Raw genomic sequence first — 25,622 nt, 5'->3', positions numbered from 1 at the left:
AAACAGAAAGGTTGTCATATGATCAAAGCTACTAAGGTGCAGCGTGGAGATTTGGCCCCAGGGCTGACTTTCTTAACTACCACACCATGGTGCTTCTTAAACCCTCCACAAATCAACAACTTATGAGGAAGAAGCTCGTAGCCTGCCTATGATCCCTTGCTGCTATGTGTTGGAGGTAGGGTATGAAATCTGTTCTCTCATTTCCAAAGTACCTTGCTTAACCTCCATGCCATTTTTTCATGCCAGAGGAAAAGATGTGATTGTGGTTTCGCTTAGTAAATCAAAGTAATATATTTTGTTTAATAATTAATTCTCTTTGAAAAAATAAAAGCATAAATATAAGCCCAAATTGTTAGCTTTTTGATTTCTAGAATTCTTTTTGCCCCACCTATTCATGTTATTTATAATATATATGGTTTACCAGCTGAATATTTATACCTCCAAGTAAGAGCATTCTTGAGCATTGTGTGTACTTGAATGTCTCTTCTACCACATTTGATTAAAACGTGGACTAATCTGCGTCCCCCAAGTCTACAGGCCATTTCCTCATTCCATATTAAAATGGGCACCTATGTAAAGGGCCCTGTGGAGGTATGAAGTATTTAGTAGGTGTCTACCTACCCTCAGATTTTAATGCACATAAGATATACCTGGATCTTGCCAAAATGTTGATTCTGATTCAGGGGATTGGGGGAAGGCCTGAAATTCCTGCATTTTTAACAAGCTCTCAGATGTTGCTTGTGCTACTGGTCCATGGATCACACTGTAAGTAACAAGGTAGATCAGCACTACCCTCAGAGTAGATGCTGTGTGTTAATTATAAAAAGGAAATCTTTATTTTTGATCCAAACCAAGTTTAGTATTTCCTCTAAGTCTTATTTTACCCTCTAAAAATATAACCTATCCTTCTTAGCTTTATCTCATGTTTGAGAAGCATTATCAACAGTTTAAGGCAACAGTCTTTTTTTTCCCCCCACAAAATAAAGGGGTTCCTGGATGGTTCAGTCAGAACAGCATGTGACTCTTGATCTTGGGGTTGTGAGTTTGAGCCCCATATTCAGTATAGAGATTACTTTAAAAAATAACACCTTAAAAAAAGAGGAAAATAAAAGAAATAGCTTGTGCCTTGAAAAAAGAAGAATAATATAAAAATACAAAAGGCACAGACAACAGAAAACACAGTTTTTCAGTCAGTTAAGCATCTGCCTTCACCTCAGATCATGATCCCAGGGTCCTAAAATCAAGCCCCGCCTCCGGTTCCCTGCTCAGCTGGGAGTCTGCTTATCCCTCTGTCCCTCCCTGTTCCTGCGCTCTCTCTGTCTCCTCTAAATCTTTTCTTTTTTTTTTTTTTTTTTTTAAGGGTTTTGTTTTGGTTTGGCTTTTGGTTTTTGTCAATATGAGAGAGAGAGGTGGAGAGAGAGAGCACAGCAGGGGGAGCAGCAGGCAGAGGGAGAAGCAGACTCCTTACTGAGCAAGGAGCCCAGTGAGAGACTGGATCCGTAGACCTGGGATCATGACCTGACCTGAAGGCAGACGCATAACCAACTGAGACACCCAGACGCCCCTAAATAAATAAAATCTTAAAAAAACAAAAACAACAACATTTCTCTTTGCTTGGCGAATCAACAATACTGCCTGTTTATAATTTACATCCAACATTCACTCGGGGATATTTAAAAGCTCCACCCAAAAAATTATATGTGTATTTAGCAGCAACAATGAGATTTGGTTTTACAGAGTATGTTTTTTGGGGTTGGATAACTTGATTATCACTTAGGAAGGATGACTAGTTAGAACTAGTGGACATTCCTTGCATTATATTCATTTCTTTTTGTTTTTAACTGCGTTTCGAATCTCTAGGAAAACAATGTATTGTTGGCAAAACAAAACAAAACAGAAAAGTGGGCAGTAGGTATCAGAGACCAAATAATAGATTCTTTGCTGGCCCTTGCCACTGGGGATAGATGGGTCAGTGAGCAGCATGTGTGCTGGAACCTCAGCAAGAAAGATTCCTTTCATCATTGTGTTGGCAGTGAATCATGGTAGATCCAAGAGGTGTTGACAACCTGTCTGTGTGCACTAGGAACCAGAGAGCCAACGGGAAGCCTGCAACATTGAAAAAAATATGTAGTGCTGGGGTTCCTAGTTCTGGGCCCTTTTCCCTCCTTACATTAAATAGATCTTTACCTACTATTGAAAAAAAAATTGCAGTATTTAAATCTCCATTGTTTTTCTGAGATCTGTAAAGCAAAAATATTTTAATGAAGTATTTATTTTCATCTTCATTTTAAGATGAGACTCACAGTAATGTGCTCAGATGAAGGAATAAATATTCACATTAATCTTGCATAAGCACCACTCTCTAAAAAGAAGAGAATTGAGAAATGTTACAAAGACTTTCTTTTTCAGACTTTAAATTCTACCTGTCATAAGATTTTATTCCCTTTTTAAGTCTGTCTTTCCTACCAACTTCTCTTAAAATGCCAATATTTAAAGAAATATATTTGAAGATTATTCTGTTAACTTGACTCACTAAGAGGTTCTGATTCAGTACTTAAGGATATACTAGTGTGAGTACTACTGCAATTTTATAATTTTTCTATGACATTGGATTTATTGACTATTGGCTATTTATAGGTAATCTATGATTTGAGTATATGGTATAGTAATGGTGAAGATCCTCTTGTAATGTAGTGAAAGACTCAGAGATCCTTCAACCTCCTCAGCTCACTACAGTTGACCTTGAATGAACCATCCGAGTAAGCCAAACGTACCACTCATAATAACCATATATATTTAGCTCTCCGGTTCTGTTCACATGGTTTCATGGAATTCTGAAGTGTTCTACCAGAAAAAACCTGGATGTGGTCATGTTGACAATCACTGAATTAGATTCTTATTAAGCATCCTTGTTCCGTAAATGTGCAGAGAATATTATAATTCTTTATTATGCTTGGCCATTTACAACTTCAATTATCAAAGAATTCTTGACTCACGAGTTTCTTATTGGTTTATATTTTATATAGAAAGAGATAGGTAGATCTTATATAAATGTAAGATATATAGATAGATATAGATCTAAGATATATCTACCTTAGATCTATCTATCTCTAGGTATATAAGAAAAGAGAACTTTTCTTGTGTTTTTATCCTGTGACATGCACAATATAACACATGCAAAAAGCAAATGGGGAAAGTTTTTAGACTGAATGAATTTGTAGGAGTAAGAATATTCATAACATGAATATCAATTTACTGGGTCTTGCTGTGTAAGAGGTTCCATCTAACACATGGTTCAAAGAATATACAGGAAACCCATCATGGGGTAAAAATAGAACAGAATCATGAACTGACCAACACCTATAGAACACTTTCCCTGTGGGACAAATACCCCACTGTCCATTTCATGGAATCAAACCTGAATCTAGTAACACACAGGGTAAAGTAACACAAAAAATTAACAACGAGGAAAACTGCAGTAATCCAACTGAAAATGAAACTAAGAAGATGATACCATGTCTTTATGAAGGTATTGGCACAAGAGACGGGACTGCAGAAAAAGACAAAGACTTCAAGGGCAAAGCGCAGAAACAAGTGCAGTTCAACCCAGGGCAGATCAGGGCCACCTGGAGAGTTCGGATCATGAGCGATGGGGAGCATGAGCATTCGGAGACTTTCCAGATCGTTCTGTCAGAGCCGGTGCTGGCTGCTCTGGAATTCCCCTCAGTGATCACGGTGGAGATCGTTGACCCAGGAGATGGTAAGAGCTATCATCACTTGTTTGTGTTGTTGCTGTTGGGTTTTTAATGACAAAATTTCTCATAGGGGAAGTTTTAAATTCAGTGTTTGGACCTTCTGTGAGGAGGATGTTCTGGACTCATAGTTCAGTATTCTCAGATATGCTGATGGGAGAGGGAAGCCAAAAACCGATAAATTAATTAATAAGGAAAGCTGTATTGTTCCAAATAAATGAACTACAAACATACATATGATTATCAACATGTTCTTTCTCTTATTATAATTCTATCCTTTAGAAACAACATTGCTCATCTCCTTTTTCTTGAATTAATTCATTATTTCTTAAACTCTTTCAAATGTCTTTTAAACTTTCCTTTACACAAATAGTTTAAGAATTACGCCATTTTGTGATTAATTTGCTCCCCATGGTATACTTGATTGTTCTAGTTTACTGCATCTATTTATGACCCAAAATTTTTCATTTGGCCCGTATGCTTCCACATTTGTTACATAAAACCCACCTTACCTATCCCTACTCTTCAGTGACTTGTGTCTTGAAACATTGCTCTTAACTCCTATTAGGTGATGTTTTGTTGTCAGTGCACACCTTTGGCTGATGTTGGTAAAAGTAAGTCTCACTGCTTTTGTGTGTAATTTGACCCATTCCCTCCCCCTGCCATACTTCTACAGTACTGGCTTGTCTCAGTGCAGGCAGGGAAAAAAAAGAGAGAGAGAGAGAAAGGTTGAATGGCTTTTTGAAGGCTGGCATTTATACAAAGGTTGGAGAGACTCTTCTAAAGCTGAAATCCTGTCAGAAGCCAGACGTGACTTTCTTTATTTTGTCAGTCAGAAAACTCTTAACTTTTCTGTGAAGATACAATCTACTGGGTACATGAAATGTAGACGTGTGGAAACCTCTGGGTTACAAGGCTGAACATAATTAGAACACATAAGAGAACTGGGGCTCTGGGTTTGTTTGTTTAACTAACATCTCTCCTTTAGTTAAAAATGAAGTTCAGTTATGTTTATAATTCTTTTAAAGAACAGTTGGCATTTAATTACATTTAGTTTTATTGGCCCTATCTAGGAATAAATAATTAAATTTTCTTCTACTCCTGAGTTTTGGGTAAGCTCTGGCATAACAAAGCTTTCTTTTGAACAAGCCCATGGCAACTTTAATACATATAAACTGGCCCATCAGTTGGAGTTTGTTTGAAGCTTGCTCTTTCTTTCTTTACTTTCATAATCTCTAGGCCCAATGTAGGGCTTCAACTCATGACCCTGAAATCAAGTCACATGCTCCACCAACTGACCCAGCCAGTTACCCCAAAGCCATTTCTTGATATTTTATTTGCCAATTGGTATAATTGCCATAATTTACCTTAAGAAATAAGACACTTAAACTCATGGGGGCACCTGGGTGGCTCATTTGGTTGCCCATCAGACTCTTTCTTGGTTTCAGCTTCAGTCCTGATCTCAGGGGCTTGTGATCAAGCCTCATGCTTAGCTCTGCACTCTCCCGGGAGTCTGCTTGAAGATTCTCTCCCTCTATGGTTTCACTTATTTGTGGAGCATAACAAATATGGAGGACAAGGGGTGTTAGAGAGGAGAAGGGAGTTGGGGTAAATTGGAAGGGGAGGTGAATCACGAGAGACTATGGACTCTGAAAATCAATCTGAGGGGTTTGAAGTGGCGGGGGTTGGGAGGTTGGGGTACCAGGTGGTGGGTATGATAGAGGGCACGGATTGCATGGAGCACTGGGTGTGGTGAAAAAATAATGAATACTGTTTTTCTGAAAATAAATACATTGAAAAAATTAAAAAAAAAAAAGATTCTCTCCCTCTGCCTCTCCCCTTAGTCTCTCTCTCTCTCTTTCTCTCTTTTGCAAATAAGTAAATATATTGTTTTGTTTTGTTTTTAATTTCTTTATTTGACAGAGAGAGAACACAGATAGGCAGAGTAGCAGGCAGAGCAGCAGGCAGAGGGAGAAGCAGGCGTTCTGCTGATCAGGGAGCCCAACTCAGGGCTTGATCCCAGGACCCTGGGATCATGACCTGAGCTGAAGGCTGAAACTTCACCGATTGAGCTTCCCAGGCTCCCCTATAAATAAATCTTAAAAAAAAAAAAAAAAGACACTTAAACTCATTTGTGCTTTATTTATAAGATCAGTATAACACTCTATACTTTATACCCATATTAGGCCTAAGAAGTAGACTATTAAACACAAAATATAGGGGCTCCTGGGTGGCTCAGTCAGCTAAGCGTCTGCCTTCAGCTCAGGTCATGATCCCAGAGTCCCAGGTTCCAGCCCCACATCAGGCTCCCTGTTCCGTGGTGAGTCTGCTTCTTCCTCTCCCTCTGCTCTTCCCCCTACTTGTGCTCTCTCACTCTGTCAAATAAATAAAATCTTTTAAAAAATAAAAACAAAATACATACACACAACTTTGCCATAATTTCATTTCGTGTAATGGTCATCTAAGTTGTTAGGGAATTTTCTAGATGAAATTCAGCCCTAGTCATTCTTGGCCATGATCATCCCTAGGATAATTGACAAGTGTCTCATAATGCTTGGTATATTCCCTGTCTTGGAGACCATTCGTCTTGAAGTTACAGGATCTGAGTTTGATTCCCAATTCCACTGTTTCTAGTTTTATTACCTTAATCAAATCAAACAGGTTTTATTAAGATTTACTTTCCTAATGCGCAAACTATGAAAAATTAATGATTCTCTTGTTGCATCATTCTTATGAAAAAGCTCTATAAAACATAAAGCACAATATTAATGTTATTTCTAATATCACAAATAACATCATTAGATTTCATTTTAAGAGACTAAAGAATCCTTTTTTCCCCCCATTAAGGGTCACTTTTCCTACCATTTCAAAATTTTAATTACTTCTTTCTACACTATCTTGTAACTCTTCACATATACCTTGGCTAGCCTTAAGAACCATTATGCCTGTAAGCTCCCCTTCTGCATATTACTTCTAGGATGTGACATGAGATTTTATTTTGCATGCATTAAAAATGTATCTAGCTCATACTTGTGCTGGGTATAGTGCTAAGTGTTAGGGCTGCAAAGGTAATAGGATATAGTTCTTTTTATCAAAGCACATATGCTCTCATGAGAAGGAGAGCCCTGTAAATAAGTGATTGCAATAGAATGTGATGTGGTACAACAAAGTGTGTGCAGTGTTATGGAACCAAGAAGAGGAAATATCCAACTTTGCTTCATTTTTGTCTGGAAACTGTCTTTACTTATTAGCTAGTTTATATAATCCCATGCAAATACATATGTTTCCCAGTTCTTTACTTGCCTGTGACTGCTACTGCTAATGATAATAATTGAAATTCATCAAACACTTACTATTGGTGGTGTGCTTAACACACACACATTCCTTTAGTCACTTTTGCCTCACTACCTTGTAGACATACCATTTTAGGCATTTTACTTGTTTATAGAATGCTCTCAACTTCACATCTGACAGGTTTTATTTTTTAATTTATTCTTTTTTAAAAGATTTTATTTATTTGAGAGAGAAAGCCAGCACACAAGCAGGGGGCGCAGCAGGCGGAGGGAGAAGTAGGCTCCCTGCTGAGCAAGGAACCCGATGTGGGGCTCCATCCCAGGACCTTGGGATCATGAACTGAACCGAAGGCAGACACTTAGCTGACTGAGCCACCCAGGTGTCCCCACATATGACAGATTTTGTAATACTCTTCCCATGTTTTATTACAAAAAGAAACAACTTACTAACACAAACTCTGCACACACACAAGCATATACATACATACATCCTAAATTCTCACATGTTCATAATTATATTCTTATAATACTCTATGTATATTTTTTAAGTTAGATCATTGTGATTTAAGTAAAGATTTTAAATACCTATGGATTTAATTCATCACGCAAGGATTTGCATCTCCTGCAGAGATAATAGTACACTTAGGTGCTTATTTGTTTCACCTGAGGTACCATGCAGTGCCCATGTGGATAGTATCTCTCAGGCCTCCAGATGTTGTGACCTTCAGGCTGGGAGTAGATTGACTCTACTCTAAAGAGTGGATCAGGTGATATGTCTTCCTGCATCTTCTGTGGAGGAGGGCAGCCTGCCTCAAAGGGCAGACACCAATGAGAACAAGTGCACCCCAGTCCTCATCCATGGCTGCCCTGGGATGGCCACGCACAGAACGGAGCTAATCTTCTAATGGCCACATGCAGAACTCGCTGTCATGCTGGTATCTTCCCTGTCAATCAGAGAGGGGCCACTCAGGCACAGCTCAGCTGTCAGATGGGACATCAGAAGCCCACATTTTGTTGCATGAAAATGGAAGACTGAAAGGGGGCTTTTCCTTCTACTCAACAAAGCTTTATGGGGTCACAGAAGGAGGACACGGCATTCTGCTATGACTGTGGATATCTACAGCTTCCCAGACAAATGGGTTTAGTCATTTACTGAGTACACCAATAAATTCAGTTTCCTCATACACTGAAGTCTGTGGTACAAAGAGGAAAACTAGAATAGGAAGAATACAGACAGACGGTCAAGCAGAGCTGTTAACCTCTCATTGTCATACTGCCTTTATCCCAGGTGCTTGGCCTTGGAGGCACTCCCAGGGAAAATCTACTCTTGTCATGATTTTTACCTCACTGCTTTGTCCTCTATCTCTGTTATCCTTCGTTGTTTCAGTTTGATTCCACAACCTCTGTCCTTTACAATTGCAGGTAGAAATTTCCAGTTGGGAGGGGTTTTAAAGTGTGTGAAGCATTTAACTCATTTTCTGGATGGGGAACCTGAGAAATAGAGCCATCCTTAAATTTATCTCTGCCTAAATTGGCCTCTTGGAAGCTGTTGTATTTGGTTGCCTTTTGTATTAGCAGGGATGAGTAAAATAACACTTCCTCTGAGGGAATGGGCACTCCTCTGTGGGGTACCACTGAGTGGTAACAATAAACTTTTGCTGAAAGATCCTCTGCAGCTAGGCTGGACGATTCAAGAGCAGGTAGCAGATTGCCAGAGGACTAGAAAGGCTTCGAGAAAATTCCAGGTCATTGTTACTCCTCCTGCCCTCTTTTCTAACCCAAGCCAGAGAAGTCTGAAAGGATTATTCCATAGGCCAAGGGATAGTAATCATAATAGCAAGCTCTACCATATTTGAATATCCTCTGGGAGCCGGACGGTGCGTTAGGAGCTTCACAGTCATGTCACATCTAAACCTGCAATTTATATGTCAATTTCCAAGTGAGATCTCTGAGGCTCAAAGAATTTCTTTCCCCAAAATTCTTTGCTAATAAGTGCCAGAGCCAGTGTCTGAATATATAGAGAGATTTTTTTTCCTTTTCTCTTTTCCCTGAGTTTTATAGTCTTCTGTCATTCCAGGAGACTGAAAAGAAATAATTCCCAGAATCATCATTAAATGGCACACTTTGCCAACAGCAACATTGTTTCACCTATTCTTGTGCATGAAAAAAACAAAACAAAACAAAACCAAGAACAAAGTGATTCCTTCTCTTTTTTTTTTTTTAAGATTTTATTTATTTATTTGACAGAGGCAGAGAGATCACAAGCAGGCAGAGAGGCAGGAAGGGGTCAGTGGGGAAGGGGGGTGGGAAGCAGGCTCCCTGCTGAGCAGAGAACCCTATGTGGGGCTCGATGCCAGGACCCTGAGATCATGACCTGAACCGAAGACAGAGGCTTAACCCATTGAGCCACCCAAGTGCCCCCGATTCCTTCTCTTCTTATTCTTTAAAATTTTCCCTTTATATATCAAGCCAAAAAACGTATTAGGATAGGTAAACAAAACAAGGGTTCTAGGATGATAATCAAGACTACTCCAGGTCTTGCGCAGTGCATCTATGTTCAACAGCTGTTTATTGAACATTTCGCTATAGGAATTCTGTTAAGAGCTGGGGATGAGGAAGCTACACTGAAGAAGGCATATTAACTCTGAAAGGGTATCTTTAGGTGGTGATTCCTATGAAATGATTACTGCTAACAATGCGGATTGCTGTGTGCTGTGATACAGGAGCAATCAGCACCAAGAGGAGAAGTCTCTAACCTGGAAGGAGAGTCTTAATTTCCTACACATTAGGTTCCCTAACTGTCAGACAGAAGCCATCTTTTCTCACTCTTAGAGGTATACAGATATTAATATTAAGATTAATATTCGACATTTTTGTTTCTGTTAAGAGGAAAATAGGTAAGAGCTAAAACCTATTTTATATCAAGATTCCATTCATTTTGTTTACCTTGAATAATTTCTAACCAGGGTAAATTGAGTTTTATGTACTTTCTTAGCAGAACACAGCCTCAAATATAGGTGTTCAAGTATAGATACTTAGCATAGACGTCTGAGGCCCGCAACTATTTTATGCAATTATTTAGTATTTACACTTGAAGTGTCTGCAAACTTCTGATTGAAAGGGGCTCATTCTGATACCTTTGTGATACCAAAATCAACCATGAACCGAGTATGACTAGATTAGGAGATATATCTCTTAATCTAGTCATATATATATATATATATATATATATATATATATATATAGTCGAGAATAAACATACCATTCTAGAGGAAAGTGGAACTTGGAGCTCAAGGACCCTAGTCTTATTGGACTTAAAGAAAAGGCAAACCTGTGTGTGCTGAGTGAACCAAACCCATTTCATGTGGTAGAATCCAGATGACATAAACTATTCCATGAAACACAAACACTAGTTAATTGCTTTTAAAATTTTGTACTATTGTCAGTGTCGACACGGGGAGATCACTGGCTAGCCAATGAGACAAGTGTACCAAAATTGAAGGTACAGAATTAGTGAAAGGGTAGTCCACTGCAGCTTAGGACACCAAAATGATAAACAAAGCATGCAAAAATTGAATTTCAATGAGTGTGGAGGCTTTTTGCTTTTTTTCCTTTCTTTCTTTCTTTTTTTTTTTTTCTGAGAATGGAAAGCCTTTTGTCTTTTGAAACACAAGGCATTGTCTTAAGAGATAGACAATTCTAAATACTTATTCAAGGTGCAGCACATATCTGTACATTGCTGGCACCAGGTGGTGGATATGAAAAAGGGGGTGCAAAATAAAACCAGTTTAGTGTCTGAAAGTTTCTATGTTCATGAAATGAAAACATTTAATGATAGGAACAAAGATTACCCAAAGATCAATTCTGACCCACATTTGCATAGTGCTAAAGGATGATTTTTGGATCTCGTGGCATCCTGATGTGAACGTATGATACTTGTTATCATGTGATTTAGATGTTTTCATTATTCTTATTTGTGTCTCTTTCGAGTCCCTGTAAATTTAGCCTATATCAATCACTATGTCTGTTTCAGAGTAAAAACACAGACCATGGAAAGTAAGAGAGCTGTCCAAGTTCAAACACATCAGGGACAGACTTCCTACTCAGTACCGCTTGTTGACCAGTCTGTGGGCACCATGGTAGCCCGAGGAGGTCCCGGAATATCTTCGGGGTTGGTTTTTGAATGTGCCAAACTTTCCAAAGACGATGAACACTCAGTGCCTTTCTCCATGCGCTGCATTTTCTTTCTCTGTTCCATATAACAAAGATTTTTAGAAAACATTTTGTCCTATCATGTTTTAGTAGAATCTGTTTTGTTTTTTGTTTTTAATCTGTTCAGGATAATTGAGAAAAGGACAGCATTAACATTATCTTTCAAACATAATGACAGCTACTTTATTTCTGAGAACAGAAGTCATTTTTTGCCTAAGTGACAGCCCAGTCAAACCTAAAAGTAAACCCTGCAGTTGCAGATCAAAGCATTCATTACAGCACAGTTGCATCGGTTAATAAAGAAGCACTCCCTGGATTCAGCTTTATCTTTCAAAATGCAAAATACAGAATAATGAAACTGATCTGAATATCTATAAAAATCATCCATGTTCATCATTAAGAATTCTAAGAGATTTAAAGAAGGAAAGGTCCCTGGTAGGTCTACCCTGTGGGAAAGCCAGTGTTAATTAAGGTTGGAGAGCTTGACCCTGCAGTCATTTTTGTGTGTGTCTCTATTTACTTAGCAGAGAGTTTACTGTTTTTAGAATACCTCCCTGACTTTGCCTCTCAACGAACCCCTTCCCAGAGGCTGCTATAGCTTCCATTTAATGGGCTCACTAGGATCTGACACAGGACATGTTGTTACATTACATAATACAGATATTATATCCATAGACCTATTAACACATTATTATGTGTTACATGTACTTATACATGTAACACGTAATATTCTATAACTTTATTAATATGAATATCATACAGATTTTATACCTTACATAATGCTTTTATAATTTTATATGTATAAATTTATATATAGACTTCTATGAATACATTGGATCTATAAAGGAGTTCTCAAGATACTTGTTTTTAGCTTCCTTTGTTCTGCCTCTGCCGTCTCTGCCGGCTCTGTTTTAGCAGTCATTATGTCTTTTATAATCTCAGTTGAGCCTTCTGTTTGTCTCTGGCGTGAGTGCTGCTGCCTGCTACCCGGAATGTTCTTCCTTTAGCAGTAGACCATAGCGGTTATGGGTTTGGTCTTTGAGACAGGCTTCTTGGGCTCAAATATGGGCATTGCCACTACCAGCCTAACCTTCCGCTGGTTCCATGACCTCTGTGTGCCTCATGTCCTCAGAGGTAAAATGACAGCCATAATAGTTCTTATGTGAAAGCCTTGTTGCTGGGAGAAAAACAGCCAACACATGGAAAGCATTTAGAATAAGGGCTTCACAAATAGTAAGAACCCCACTCGAATTAGGTAATAATTTTTTTTGGTATTAGCTAATAATTTTTAAGGATGCTACACAAATGCCAGTGGGGGTGGTAGTTACACTGAAAAAGCCATGCTTGCTTGGGGCAGTCTGCATTGAGTTTCAACTATACATAAGAAGTGAGGTTGAAAAATGACGTTAACTAGAAAAATCTACTAGGGAAGCTTTTCTCCCTCTCTCCTTTTCCTGTTTCTCCCATAAACCACCTATTTCTGCCCAAAGTTCGGTCAGCAGAAGACTTAAACATGGTGCTGGACCTCTTCACCCCCTGTCAGATCAAGTGTAGGAGTGGGTTCGAGACACCTAGCTTTCATCTTTATTCCTTCTTCAAACCTCCTGGCTCTACTAACCAGTGCTGGCGTGTTTAATCAAACCCACATGGGCCATAGCATGTAGGAGGAACTCAGGTACTCAAGGGATGAAGTTATAATGCCTTACGTGGGACTTCTATGAATAACTTATTTTTAAAAGTTGGTCAGTATAGATTAGAAGTATAGAATAACTACTATATATAATCAACTCTGAGACAGGCCGACAGATAGATCATATTCTTTTAAGTATACTAATCCCGAAATGAGGGTCCCACTCCCATGACCTCATCTTAACCTAGTTCCTTCTCAACAGTCCCCACCTCCAAATATCATCACTCTGAGGGTTAGGGCTTCCATGTATAAATTTTGAGGGACGCATTTGGTCCATAGCAAACTTTAAGAGAGAAACAAAACTTTGTGTAATAGTTATACCAATGCCGTTGGAGTAAATGACCTGAGGACTGCCAAAACCTAAGTCATACCATTCTTAATTTCTGTTAGTTAATAAAGAAACTCATTGGAACTCATTGAATACTTGACTTGAATATTTTGTGGCACTTTGTATATTTTTTGCTAATGAAATGTTACAATAATTTCTATGTTTGGTATTTTATGTTTGGTAAAATCCTACTTCATAATAGTAGGAGTAATTTTGCCCTTACAAAAACTCATCTTGAAAACAAACAAGATATTTCTGTAGATGTCACTCTATTGTCAGCAGATTTTTTGAAGTGTCTATGCCTCTTGTCTTCAAAATTTATCTCCTCCCACTTATTCTTTCAGGCTTTTGTCCTCTCTACTCCTCTGAAACAGTTCATATAAAGATAACCAGTGACTTCCCTTTGCCAAATCTAATGATTGATTCTCAACTTTCTTGACTTGTCAGCAGCATTTGAAACATTTCATCAGTCGGTATTTCTTAAAACACTTTCTGCACTTGGCCCCCAGAATCCACACCTCCCTTAGTTGTTCTCATTGCTGGGACCCCTCTCAGCCTTCTTTGCTCCTGCTTCCTTATCTCCCTGACCTCTAAATGCCCTGCGGCTGGTCCCTGGATCCATTGTCCTGTTTATCTATAATCCCTCCCTAAATGATTTAATTCTGACTCAGACCTCACATAAATCAACAAGCCAGTAACTCCCACTTTTATCTTTCCCATCTGGACCTGTCCACTGAAACCCAGGATTAGATGCCCAACTGACTAATTTGACATCTCAGTTTGTCATCTCAACTGTCATCTCAATATGTCAGGTTACAGGACCCCCCATATTCAATGACTTCTCATGCTTTTATATTGAGAGATGGATGGACATACACACAGACAATGGACAGACCACATATTAAAATACAACTCTGACTCACAAATGACAGCAACTGGGAAACGACACCATGGCCTCTAAAGCAATCAGCCCCAAATGGTCGAAATTTGATCAATAACTGACAGCTTCCCTATTTTTCCTCCTCTTTTTCAAGTTAAGATCAACCAAAGAAACCAGATGTGATCCTGTAACTAGTCACATAGGATGCCTCACTTCTAGTCAGCCTGCCCACAGCTTCCCTGTACCAACAGCTTCTAGAGTCTGGGCACACCGGCAGCCTTCCCCTTCTTCCTATAAAGCTTTCCAGCTCCTCCGACTCCTCAGCCTGCCTTTGAGCCTCTGCCAAAGACAAGTGATGGTGACTGACTCCTTTGCTACCGCAAAGTTTGAATAGCCGCTGTGTTTTCATTCCATTGGGTAATCTTTGATTATTTACACAATATTTTACTCTGACTTAAACACAGAGTCCTCCCAGTGATCCTGAAAGTGCCACCTGATCTTCCCACCATCCACCCAACAACCACTTCTCTGGTCCCATGTCTTGCCCTCTCTTCCTTACTCAGTTTATTCAGGCTATTTGGCCCCCTGGCCATTCCTTATACACACCTGGCACTACTTGGTCTAAAGCCCTTTTCACTTGTTCATCCCTTTTCCTGGAATTCTCTTCTCTAAGTTATTCACAGAGGGCATCTGGTTACCACCTTACAATCTCAGCTCAGATGTGATTGATACGTTACTATGTAACACAGGCCCACCAGGATATATACCCTGCCTAGTCACCCCTCCCCCATTCCCTTCAGCACACTCTACTCTCTTCATATAACTTGTTACTTCCTGATATACCATATATTCTTGTATATTTGTTTATTTTGTTCCTCTTCCCCATCCCAACTAGAATGAAAACTGCCTAAAACCAGGGATTTTGTTTACTTCCATATCCCCTCTGCCTAGTAGACATGTCTGGCAAGTACAAGTCACCCAATCAATGTTTGACAAATGAATAATTAGTTGTAAAATCTTATAACCACCCTTTTTTTTTTTTGATGGTACCATTTTTTATGTTGATCTATCAGTCAGAATCTCAGAAGAAAACAAATGACATACTTGATTTTTTTAGTGTAATAATTTAAACTTAAATTAAGTAATTTTAAAATAATGCAATAATATAATTGTTTACAAAGGTGAGCGCAAAGATTGGGAAACCACCAGGCATGGTAAAGGCTAGTAAGAGTACGGACCATTACTACCCCTAGACCTGAGGCAAGGGAAGAAATTAGCTGAGCCCAGAGAGTGAACTAGAGAGGCCAGTGGGCACCATGACTGTTATTTGGGGGAAAGGGTGCGGTCAGTCCTGAACCTGGAAGGAGCCAGGGGAATGAATGGCGCAGACCTCATTCTCCTCTTGACCTCCTGCCTGTGCTCCCCTTTGGCTGACCCATTGGGAAGCCAGAGCACAAGGGAAACCTTTGATGTAGTTCACATTCATCAGCTCCTGGGGCACAGGGCAGGGTGGAGAGGATGGAACATGTACCCCAAGCGCCTATGTCTTATTCCAACAGTCTTTTATAATCATCAAAAGCAGTGTGGCTTACTGTTTTAAAAATAACTGTGAAGCATTTTCTATGCGTATGTGAGACTGTCAGTGAAACAGACTCCTAGTCACCAAAGTATCTGTTTGGGGGTTATCATGTCAACTTACTGAACTGAATGTTTCCCTAAAAACCCAGTTTTACACCGAGCTATATTTTTCACCAATTTAATTATCCTGTTTTTATTATTTAGCAAGCTTTTCAACTACCTTAAAAATGAATCAGAGAATTACTGTATAAATATAATGTTGTATACTACGTTGTTATTGTTATTTTTCTAGGGAAGGAAGGAAGCCACAGATATGTTCCTTATAGCTGACTAATAGATTTACAAATTCTAAAGGAACTGCAGTTTAAAAAAAAACAAGCAAACAAAAAAAAAATCAAATGTTGAACAATGTATTACTGTGTTTTTAAGCATTAATCATTCAAAAGGAACACATTTGAGGTAAAGAGTAGAAGAACAGATTTTACAAGGTCTGAATTTTTATTTTGACTCAACCAGTAAGAGGCCTTGGCAAGTTAAGTTCAACTCTCTGCACCTGAGTTTCTTCATCTGTAAAGTACAAGGTGGGACAAGGTGACTTCGACATCTCTTCAGCCTCTAAAATTTGACTACACCACTGGGAGGTGGTGACCTGTGTCAAGAGAACAAAGTTGCATGTCAGCAGCACTGATTGAGAAAAAACCAGTTATTAGAGATAAAAGCAATGTTGGGCTTTATCACCAGGTCAAGAAATCTCTGGCCCAGAGCCTGCATGCTTTAGACCTACCGTTGCTCCCCTCTTCTCCTCCTTCCCGTCACACTGCGTTATTCTAAAAGAATATGCAAGGGGGGAAAGTTCATTGTTAGAGCAATTTTACTTTGCCTAGGATTATTAGAAACTCAGACAAAAATAATAGTAGCTGTGATTGTGTTTTCTCCTTAGAGTCAACTGTATATATTCCCCAGTCCGAATACTCTGTTGAAGAAGATGTCGGTGAGCTGTTCATTCCCATCCGGAGAAGTGGAGACGTGAGCCAGGAGCTGATGGTGGTCTGTTACACACAACAAGGTAGCTCGATTTACCAAAGAACTAAACTGTCTCCCCAAGATGTGTATATAAGACTCTTTGACATGTTGGAACCATAAAATTATGCCTTGAAGGGTATGCTTTATTATTACAGTTTTCATAAAATACAAAAAAGCACTTATCCAGAAGTCTTCCTTCACTATTGTATCTCTGAGGAGGAAAAAAAGCAATTACTAGAGACAAGAGGGCCTAGAAGCATTACTCTTACCAAAACATACGTGATTTGTGTGGTTACTTATTCTAATACTCAAAGCTGTTTGGACTGCAAGAAATTGAAGTCTCCTTTCCTCACCCAAACCAAATCATGTAGAAGAGGGTTATTTTTTTTTTTAAGGGGTGGGGGTGGGGCAAAGAAATACATATCTAAGGAAAAGAAACTAATTTCAAAGTAGTTTGAAACTCTGAATTTCAAAATATTTCTTTTACTCATTGGGTAAACCTCCTCTGAATTTCAAGATATTTCTTTTGCTCACTGGGTAAGCCTCCTCTAAAAGGTGATTTTATGTAACATCAAATTAAAATTAATATATAATATTCATTAATAGACCAAATATCTTTCTAAGAAACAGGTAGATTTTCTAAGAATGTAAAAGACGAGGTCATATTGGCAGTTGATATCTGAGCAGACATTCGTGAAAATTCCCATTAATGTATTTATATGAATTGAAAGGCAGTAAAGAATTGTGGTCAGAAACACAGACTTTAGGGCCCACCTTGGGCCCTGGGTCCCAGAGCAGGTAGTTTAACCTCTGTAAACCTCCAGTGTGTAACCCCCAATAGACTGTTGAGAGGATTAAGCAGGTAATGCATGGAAAGCACTTGGCACTTTGCCTGCACCCAGTAAGCACAGGAATACAAGGAGCTATTATTTTGTAATATTGTGTTCTTCTGAAAGACCAGTGGCAGGAAGTAGAGAAGAAAACACTTGAAATGTAATATTCTTTGTATGTTTGAAACCACTATGAAGGTGCCTCATGATGCTACAACAGTATGTAGGCACTATTGCAATTGCCAGAGAGGTTCAGATATACAAATTGACCACGAAGATGTTGCATGTTCTACATAAACATCATTTGGATTCTCTACCCCCAGGCACGGCAGGTGGAACTGTGCCCACATCAGTGCTGTCCTATTCCGATTACATATCCAGGCCGGAGGACCACACCAGTGTTATCCGCTTTGACAGAGATGAGCGCGAGAAAATGTGTCGCATCATTGTTATTGACGACTCCTTGTATGAAGAAGAGGAAACATTCCATGTCCTTCTGAGCATGCCCATGGGTGGGAGGATTGGATCGGAGTTCCCAGCAGCTCAGATTAAGATCATCCCTGACAAAGACGATGGTAAGTACTAATTTATTTGAAAATTATTCTGCCTATTCTACAGGCAGACCATCAGGCACAACTTGTAACAGATAAATGAGAGTATAAAAGAATTATAGCAGGCATGTGCATTTTATATTTGGTTTTATAGTGTATTAAGTTTCAAAGTTGGCTGCATCAGTTTGTCTGTCTTGATTCAATATTTTTAAAAGGCAAAAGTCACACTTATGTATGTTTTTTTCCTCCGTACAGTTTTCTTTTACAATGCCATTTACCATTAGGTGATTAAATTTTTCCAATTTCATGAGGAAGAATAGAAGCAATTGTAATCGATTTATTTCCTTTTTGTTTAATTTGTTTTGCTTTTAAAAGCTTATATTTTACAATCTTAATCTAAGTATTTGAACTTGGTTAACAAAGAAACCCATCTGACAAGACTGTTAAACTAATAACTAGAAAAATAATAAATGTGTGAAAAATGAATTTTTTTAAAAAATGTGTGGAAAATGAAATCCAACAGGCAGCTCCCTGCTCCCAAAAGGAGGTGGGTTTATTCTAGACCACTCTTCCTGTGGGAAACTCAATTACCATAAAATAATCCCACTTTCAGAATAGAAGGGAGTATAATGGTGTTAATCTTCTCAGCTCAAGAAATAGTTTGCGCCTGAAAGAGCTCCTGGTTGGCTCAGTCAGAACAGCCTGTGACTCTTGATCTTGGGGTTGTGAGTTAAAGCCCCACATTGGGTGCTGAGATTACTTAAAAAAATAAAACCTTAAAAAAAAGAAAAGAAAAAAGAAATAGCTTGTGCCTTAAGAAAAGAAAATAAATGCAAAAGTACAAAAGACAGAGATAACATTTGTTTCATCTGACTAATCTTTATCCTTACCACTTACCTGACTTTCAAAGCCAGAAAGTCTCTTCAAGTAAGAGAGTTGGTGTCCTTTAGCCAAGAAGAATCTCCCACATCCATTATGTACTCCCCAACATACTATAGTTGACCTTAATTGCCAGAACTTGGCAAGAGGTCTTTCTGTTTCACTGTTGAAAGTCATCTTAATCCATCTACCATATACTTCTCTGCACGAATATCATGAAGAGAAATAAGGAAACAAAAATGTTTTTTTCCCTTCTTCCATGAATCAAAATGTCTCTACGGTGCGTATTTGCTTCTATAAGCCATTAATCTCCCGGCATTAGGTCAAAGCACTTTGGTTTGGAATCTTTGTTTTTTATTGAGTCACTCAACTTTCACTGATATCCTACATTAGGCATGACATGGTGATTGATTGGACAGGAAAGTCTGAAGAATAATGTTTGGGCTTCTAGCTAGGGCAGTTGAGTTCACAGTGGTCCAGTTCACCGTGCTAAGGAGAATGGGGAAGAATACGTTTAGGGATGAAACAATGACTTCATTTAGAACATGTTAGTTTCAATGGCCTGCATGCTTTCAAAGTGCTGGACATGGAGTAGGAAATTGGAGATATGGGTTTGGAGATTAGAATGAACATAGTCGTACACTAGAGACATTGTTGCATACTATCTCTGTTGATAATAATAAAATCACTGGAGAAGATAAAATTGCTTTAGAGGAAATGCAAATTAATCCTCATATGATTTATAATATGGGCATATTCTACTCAATTCTCTTATTTTAAAAAACAGTGTATTTCATGAATGCTAAGGAGACAATACGAAATGATGAAGAGGAAGGTAGTCACTACAAGGGTAGAAATTCCAGTAAAGAAAGTGCTAGAAAGAATCTAAGAATCAAGCACATTTCAGTGTCTAAGTGCTGTAAAGCATTGTAAATTGGTAATATCTCACATGCAATAAGCTAGGTCATTATCTTAATTTTTTTTGCCTGTTCAAAATTTTTAACAAGTCTATTTGAGGGATTTTTTTCAACATGTAAATATTTCAGTCAGTTTTTAAAATGAAACCCAAAGCTTATTTAAGAGGAGTTTGCTTTGTGGTCATCTCTGTTGGAATACTTCATCTTACTAGCTGTCTGATCAGATTTTACTCATGTCTCTAATACTTCATCAGTAAAATGGGGATACTAATTTTACCTATGTTTTAGTCATTTTAGAAGTTGATATCTTATAAGTGTGTTTTGCTTGTCACATACATAGTTTATAAATTTAAACAATATTGCTAGCCATAAAGAACTTTCATCATCGAGAGAGAAAGAATGCTGGTTTATAAGGAAAAAGTCAAATTTCATACATGTGCAAATTACTGAAACATACAAACAGTTGTCCCTTCTGAACACTTATAGGTACCAGGAACTTTACATGAATTACCCAATTAAGTCTCAAAACCATGCTATGGAGTAGGTAGGTATCTCCTCTCCTCAGCAAATGGGAAAACTGGATTTAGTCTAAGAAAAGTGCTTAAGATCATACAGATGTAAAGTGTTGGATATATGTCCTAAATTTTGGTCTATTACACTCAGATTTGATGTGCTTCATCAGTAGGCTTTAATGACTCCTGACACTCATCAAGGAGATTAAAATATAAGCAGTACCTAATGACAATTGTCATAGCATCTAGAAAAGAATAAATATAGGTCCACACTGATAGGGAGGGGAAATGTATGGTTTCTGAGGGTGGCCTACCTTTCAGTCACTAAAAGTTATGTAATTGGAGTAGGGAAGATGTTCAAGCCTATTACGTAATCTGGATGAAATATTCCTCCTGGTGTAGCACTCTTTGCTCTGATTGCTGGGTCTGTTTCTGTGATAATGGTTATACCAGATGACAAATCATCTGTCCATTCCCTGACTAGTAAGAAATAAATTCTTTGTGACTTTGTAACTCAGAGCAATTGGAATTTTAAAAAAGTGAATTGATTCTCCAAAGCTATATTATTCCTCAGTGAAGCAATGGGATGATGTTTCTGTGCTTACATAGGAGAAGATCAAAACCTAGACCACAAGTGACTCTTCCAAGGCCCCAGTATCAGAAGATCTCACCCGGGACCAAGAGTTTTCTCTGTGCAGACTGTCAGGGGTGTGAGAGTAAAAAGGGGCTCAAAGAGCAGAAATACACCTGGCCGAATCTGTTTAGAATCTTTAAGAAACAGCTAAAGCCGGGGCGCCTGGGTGGCTCAGTGGGTTAAGCCACTGCCTTTGGCTCAGGTCATGATCTCAGGGTCCTGGGATCGAGTCCCACATCGGGCTCTCTGCTCAGCAGGGAGCCTGCTTCCCTCTCTCTCTCTCTCTGCCTGCCTCTCCATCTACTTGTGATTTCTCTCTGTCAAATAAATAAATAAAATCTTAAAAAAAAAAAAAGAAAAGAAACAGCTAAAGCCTTCATTGTGTTTGGAAAAGACTGCCACATGAGCTACACCCTAATGTAAGAACAATGCTATCATTTTGGGCGGCTCTGGACATCCTCCATTACTATCTCCAATCCTCAGTACTTCAGTAATGGTTATGGCCTCTCTTTGCCGGGAAGAGTATAAAGTCAGGGCTAAACATATTTCACTAATCTTCACTGTCAATCTGTGGAAGGTAATTAAGGAACGTTCGAGCTGAATCCATTTTCTGCTTTTGTGGCAGCAACCCACAGGGGTTTTAGCTGAAGTGGCTGGCTTCCTTGACCACCCTGAACAAATTACCATTCTAGATATGAGCCAGGGACATGTAAGAGGCAGCACGGTGAGCCCTATGGTAAATGTAACTCAACTGAGTGCCGTTCAGAAGCTTACGGACATCAGAAAAGCTCTCTCACAGCAGGACTACTTTAGAGGAGAAAAACATTTCTAATACTAGGAAAATACATCATGCTATGGTGTGTGGGCGAAATATGTTTTATTCCTTTGTGCTGAGCTGAAAAACCTGGTCATCATCCTTTTTTCTGTTTGAATACCGTTATTTACGTTAGGGTAAGCTCCCAATTAAGTAAAGCTAGGCCAGTCATTGGAAGGAACGGCCAAATTCAATTAAAGTAATAGCTGGACAAAACAAAGTTACATTCTGATTTAGTGTGCTTGAGTTAGAACAATACTAAAAATCAAGGTACAGGAAAATGAGTCTCTAGCTGCTTAGAATATTAATTCATTGTAGCCATTAGCAGACTATTTGAAATAGCTGGTGACGCTGAGGATTTAGTGAATGCCAATGGATGTTCAGTGCATGAAAGGTATTGCTGGAGTACACTGGATGGTAAAGATTATACCAGGTGTTCCCCATGGCTAGGATTCTAGATATAATGTTGTAGATATTCTACACTTGGAAAACAACAATAACATAAAATAATATATGAAATATTCTGCCATCTAAAAAAAATTGAATCCCACATATCATACAGAGCAAATATTTGTTGTGTGTTTACAAAGAGTAATGAGATGATAGGTAGAGGCTACAGAGACATTTAAGACATAGGCCAGAACCTCACAATGCATACAGTCTATTTGGGAGGAAAAAAACTAAGTGCATAAAAGGTTAAATGAGAATCATTTCATTTCAGTCATAATTTGAAACAGTAAAAGGGAAACTAAGAAGGAAGTTGGGATTAAACACAAGTGCATGATCACTCTGTGTGTCAGAGGAGAAGCAGAGGAACTTGAACAGCAGGGAAGGATTCAGGTAAATGGAGAACAGAACAAAGTATTCCAGGATTACATGAGTGAATACTTGAGGGAAGGCACGGGTCTGAGAGAAGCAGACAATCCAGTTGGGCCAGATTGCCTTTCTGAGGAAGGTTGAGTGCTCAAGTCCTTGAATTGGCTCTTGGACCTGGGTTGTAGATCCACTTTGCTATTTTCTAGCCAAGGAATCTTAACCAATCCACTTTTCTTCTTCAGTCTGTTTTCCTCACTGAAACATGAGCATATTATCGCCTGAATTTTCTACCTCTCTCAGAACTTTTGTAAGGACCGAACATGAGCTGTACAAAAGCACTTTAAAACCTAGCTAAAGAAGAGAAAAGTGGGCCTCATGAGCAGTAGAGTCTGAGAGATTGAAGCATATCGTGGGTGCCATTGAATGTGATAAGGAGTTCCAAATGTATTAGGTAGGGAGCACTTGGAAGTGTTTGAGTGAGAGAGTGCAACAGTCAGAGCTGTATTGGGAAGTTATTAATTAGGTAGCCATGTAAGTGAACACGATTAGAACCGAAAGTGTAGAGTGAGATTTTGAGACTGGCAAGGAAGCAGCGCACTGCTACAAATACGCACTCTGACTTGGATCTCATGCAGGCAGGAAGGAGGAGGGGATTTTACAATGTATGTTTCTGAAAACCTGTGTGTGTGCTGGACAGGTTCACAGAAGGGAAGGTACCATTCACTGTAAGAGGTTAGGCGAGGGGACCAGCCAAGGGAAAGGAGATTGGAAGAAGGGGAAAAGTTATTTAAACAGGTCAAGTTCAAGTTAGCTATGGGTTCATGCCAGTGAAACCGGGTAATAGGCCTCCATTATTATGGAACTGACTAGAGCTAGGGATTTGTGTTAAATGCACAGTTGCACACCTGATGGTGACAACTGAAAGCAGTAGGATGCATGAGGCCCAGAAGAAAAAGAGGAGAGGGTAAAAGGGTAAATCACTGTGCAGTACAATTTCACACATATTTCCAATAAATCAGGTATATAAAGTAGAATAACTAAAGGTTATTAGAATAAATATCTATTAAATATTAATATACAGATTTGAGAGCTGTCAGTTGCAAATAAATCATTAAATATTATTTATTATATAACAAGGAAACTATGGGAATATGCAAAATGAAGCACATTATTGGAGTTGCCAAACAATCAGTACACTTTTGGGCCCTTTCAACTGGTTTTAAACATTGCCTCTTTCTAAAATAACTAACACTGGGGCACTGGTTGGCTCAATTTGGTTAAGGTTCTGAATCTTAGTTTCAGCTCAAGTTATGATTGCTGAGTCGTGAGATCGAGCCCCACGTCTGGCTACACACTCACAGGGAGTCTGCTAAAAGATTCTTTCACTTTGCCCCTCGCCCTCTCTAAAATAAATAAATCTTAAAAAAATAAAAATAGAATAGCTAATATTAAAATAGTGTGCTTTTGTTCCATCATCTTATTCAGATTTTCAGTTAAATTTAAGCCATTTTATGGTAAAAAAAAGTTACTTCATACCATTTTTTGAAATTATAACGGTTTCAGGAGGGGGTAGTGCAAAATTACAGGCTTAATTCATAATTAACAAACTCATGCGTGGGAGAGGGTAACAATAAGAGCATTTGTAGATATGAATGAGTGAGTCATTCACTAAATCTGTGTAGTAAGGTCCAGAGAAGTGAGACTTCCCAGGTTTGATCTTTGGGAGGACCCTCCCGATCTCCTCTTCCTGGTCCTGTCTACCTATTTGTGAACCTGGTTGGCCCCAGTCCCCAGCAGCCCAGCTGTAAACAGGGAGCCACTCCACAGTAGGCTGAGGTCAGGTGCTTGTATTAAAATCAGGCAAATGAGCTCGATCCGAAGGGAGTTCATTAGCAATAGGAGTACATTTGATTCAACCGGTTATGGTCAGTAGCTCTAAAGGACCTTGCTGCTATGCTGCTGTGAACTCCCTTAGTCTTCTGAAAACTGTTGACACGGTGCACTACTCGCAGCAGGAAAGGCATGGAGAGCTTTGTTCCAGTGCACACCTGCACACTTGGCAAGCAGCCACTTGAATCTCTCCCGCTAGGCACATGAAAACATTCACCGCTGCTACCAGAAAAGGCAGAGGCTCCAGAGCTCTTTAGGAGACCAGCTAACCATTTTGTATAATTTATACTGAAGAATGACCTTGTGGCCCCCAAGAAAGTGAGCACAGGGAACTGGCCAGGATACAGGGCCAGTCCACCCAAGAATAAGCTCTTACATTCATGGGGTCTAAATTTGCAGGCATGTCGTTGGCTAGGGTGGTTCTAAGACATTAAGATTGTGATATTGAGGGCCACCCGCGTGGCTCAGTGGGTTAAGCCTCTGCCTTCGGCTCAGGTGACACAAGCATCATCTTTGGTGTATTAAGTCTTTTGCTTGAATTATATCGTTTCACACACAGACACACAAACTCTGAGCAAGGTTTTATGATGCCTTAGTGTCATCCTTTGTGAGTGATTAGATAATTTGCTCAGGGTCACATAGCTGGTAAGCACTGGGCTAAGTGGACAGGAGGGACCATGACACTAACCGTTAGGCTGCCTTCTGATTCTATGCTGTTCTACTTAAAGATAGTAGGAGGTATCCTAATAGAGAACTTGACTAGACGATATAATCTATATACTTCTATATACATATAGCCCCCCCAAATCCTAGATTAATTAAAATGCTGACAGTTACAGGCTTTAGGCGTAAACTCTGTACATAAACTATTCAGGTTCACCTGTTACAAATTTGAATTCTAAGGATCATTAGGAAAGCACAGTAGTGTCTTCTGGTACTTCAGCTGGACAAGGAGCAACATTGATTTTTTTCCTCATCATTTAGCAATCTGCCCACTTCTTAAAGGATCAGATTCGGGCTGTC

At 39.0% G+C, this 25,622-nt stretch overlaps 1 protein-coding gene across 1 annotated transcript in view; it reads left to right on the top strand.

The window, feature by feature from the left end:
- FREM2 (FRAS1 related extracellular matrix 2) overlaps positions 1 to 25,622 on the top strand; it is a 160,022-nt gene that overhangs the window by 75,268 nt on the left and 59,132 nt on the right. Inside the window, exons 4-6 of the mRNA XM_059144036.1 lie at positions 3,530 to 3,760; positions 16,674 to 16,799; positions 17,910 to 18,161. Coding sequence (XP_059000019.1) covers positions 3,530 to 3,760; positions 16,674 to 16,799; positions 17,910 to 18,161 — 609 coding nt within the window. The remainder of the gene's footprint in view (positions 1 to 3,529; positions 3,761 to 16,673; positions 16,800 to 17,909; positions 18,162 to 25,622) is intronic.

Source organism: Mustela lutreola, chromosome 13, assembly GCF_030435805.1.
Source record: "Mustela lutreola isolate mMusLut2 chromosome 13, mMusLut2.pri, whole genome shotgun sequence".
In the NCBI taxonomy this organism is placed as follows: domain Eukaryota; kingdom Metazoa; phylum Chordata; class Mammalia; order Carnivora; family Mustelidae; genus Mustela; species Mustela lutreola.
Note: the sequence above shows the minus strand (reverse complement) of the source record. Positions and strands in the feature narration are given on the sequence as shown.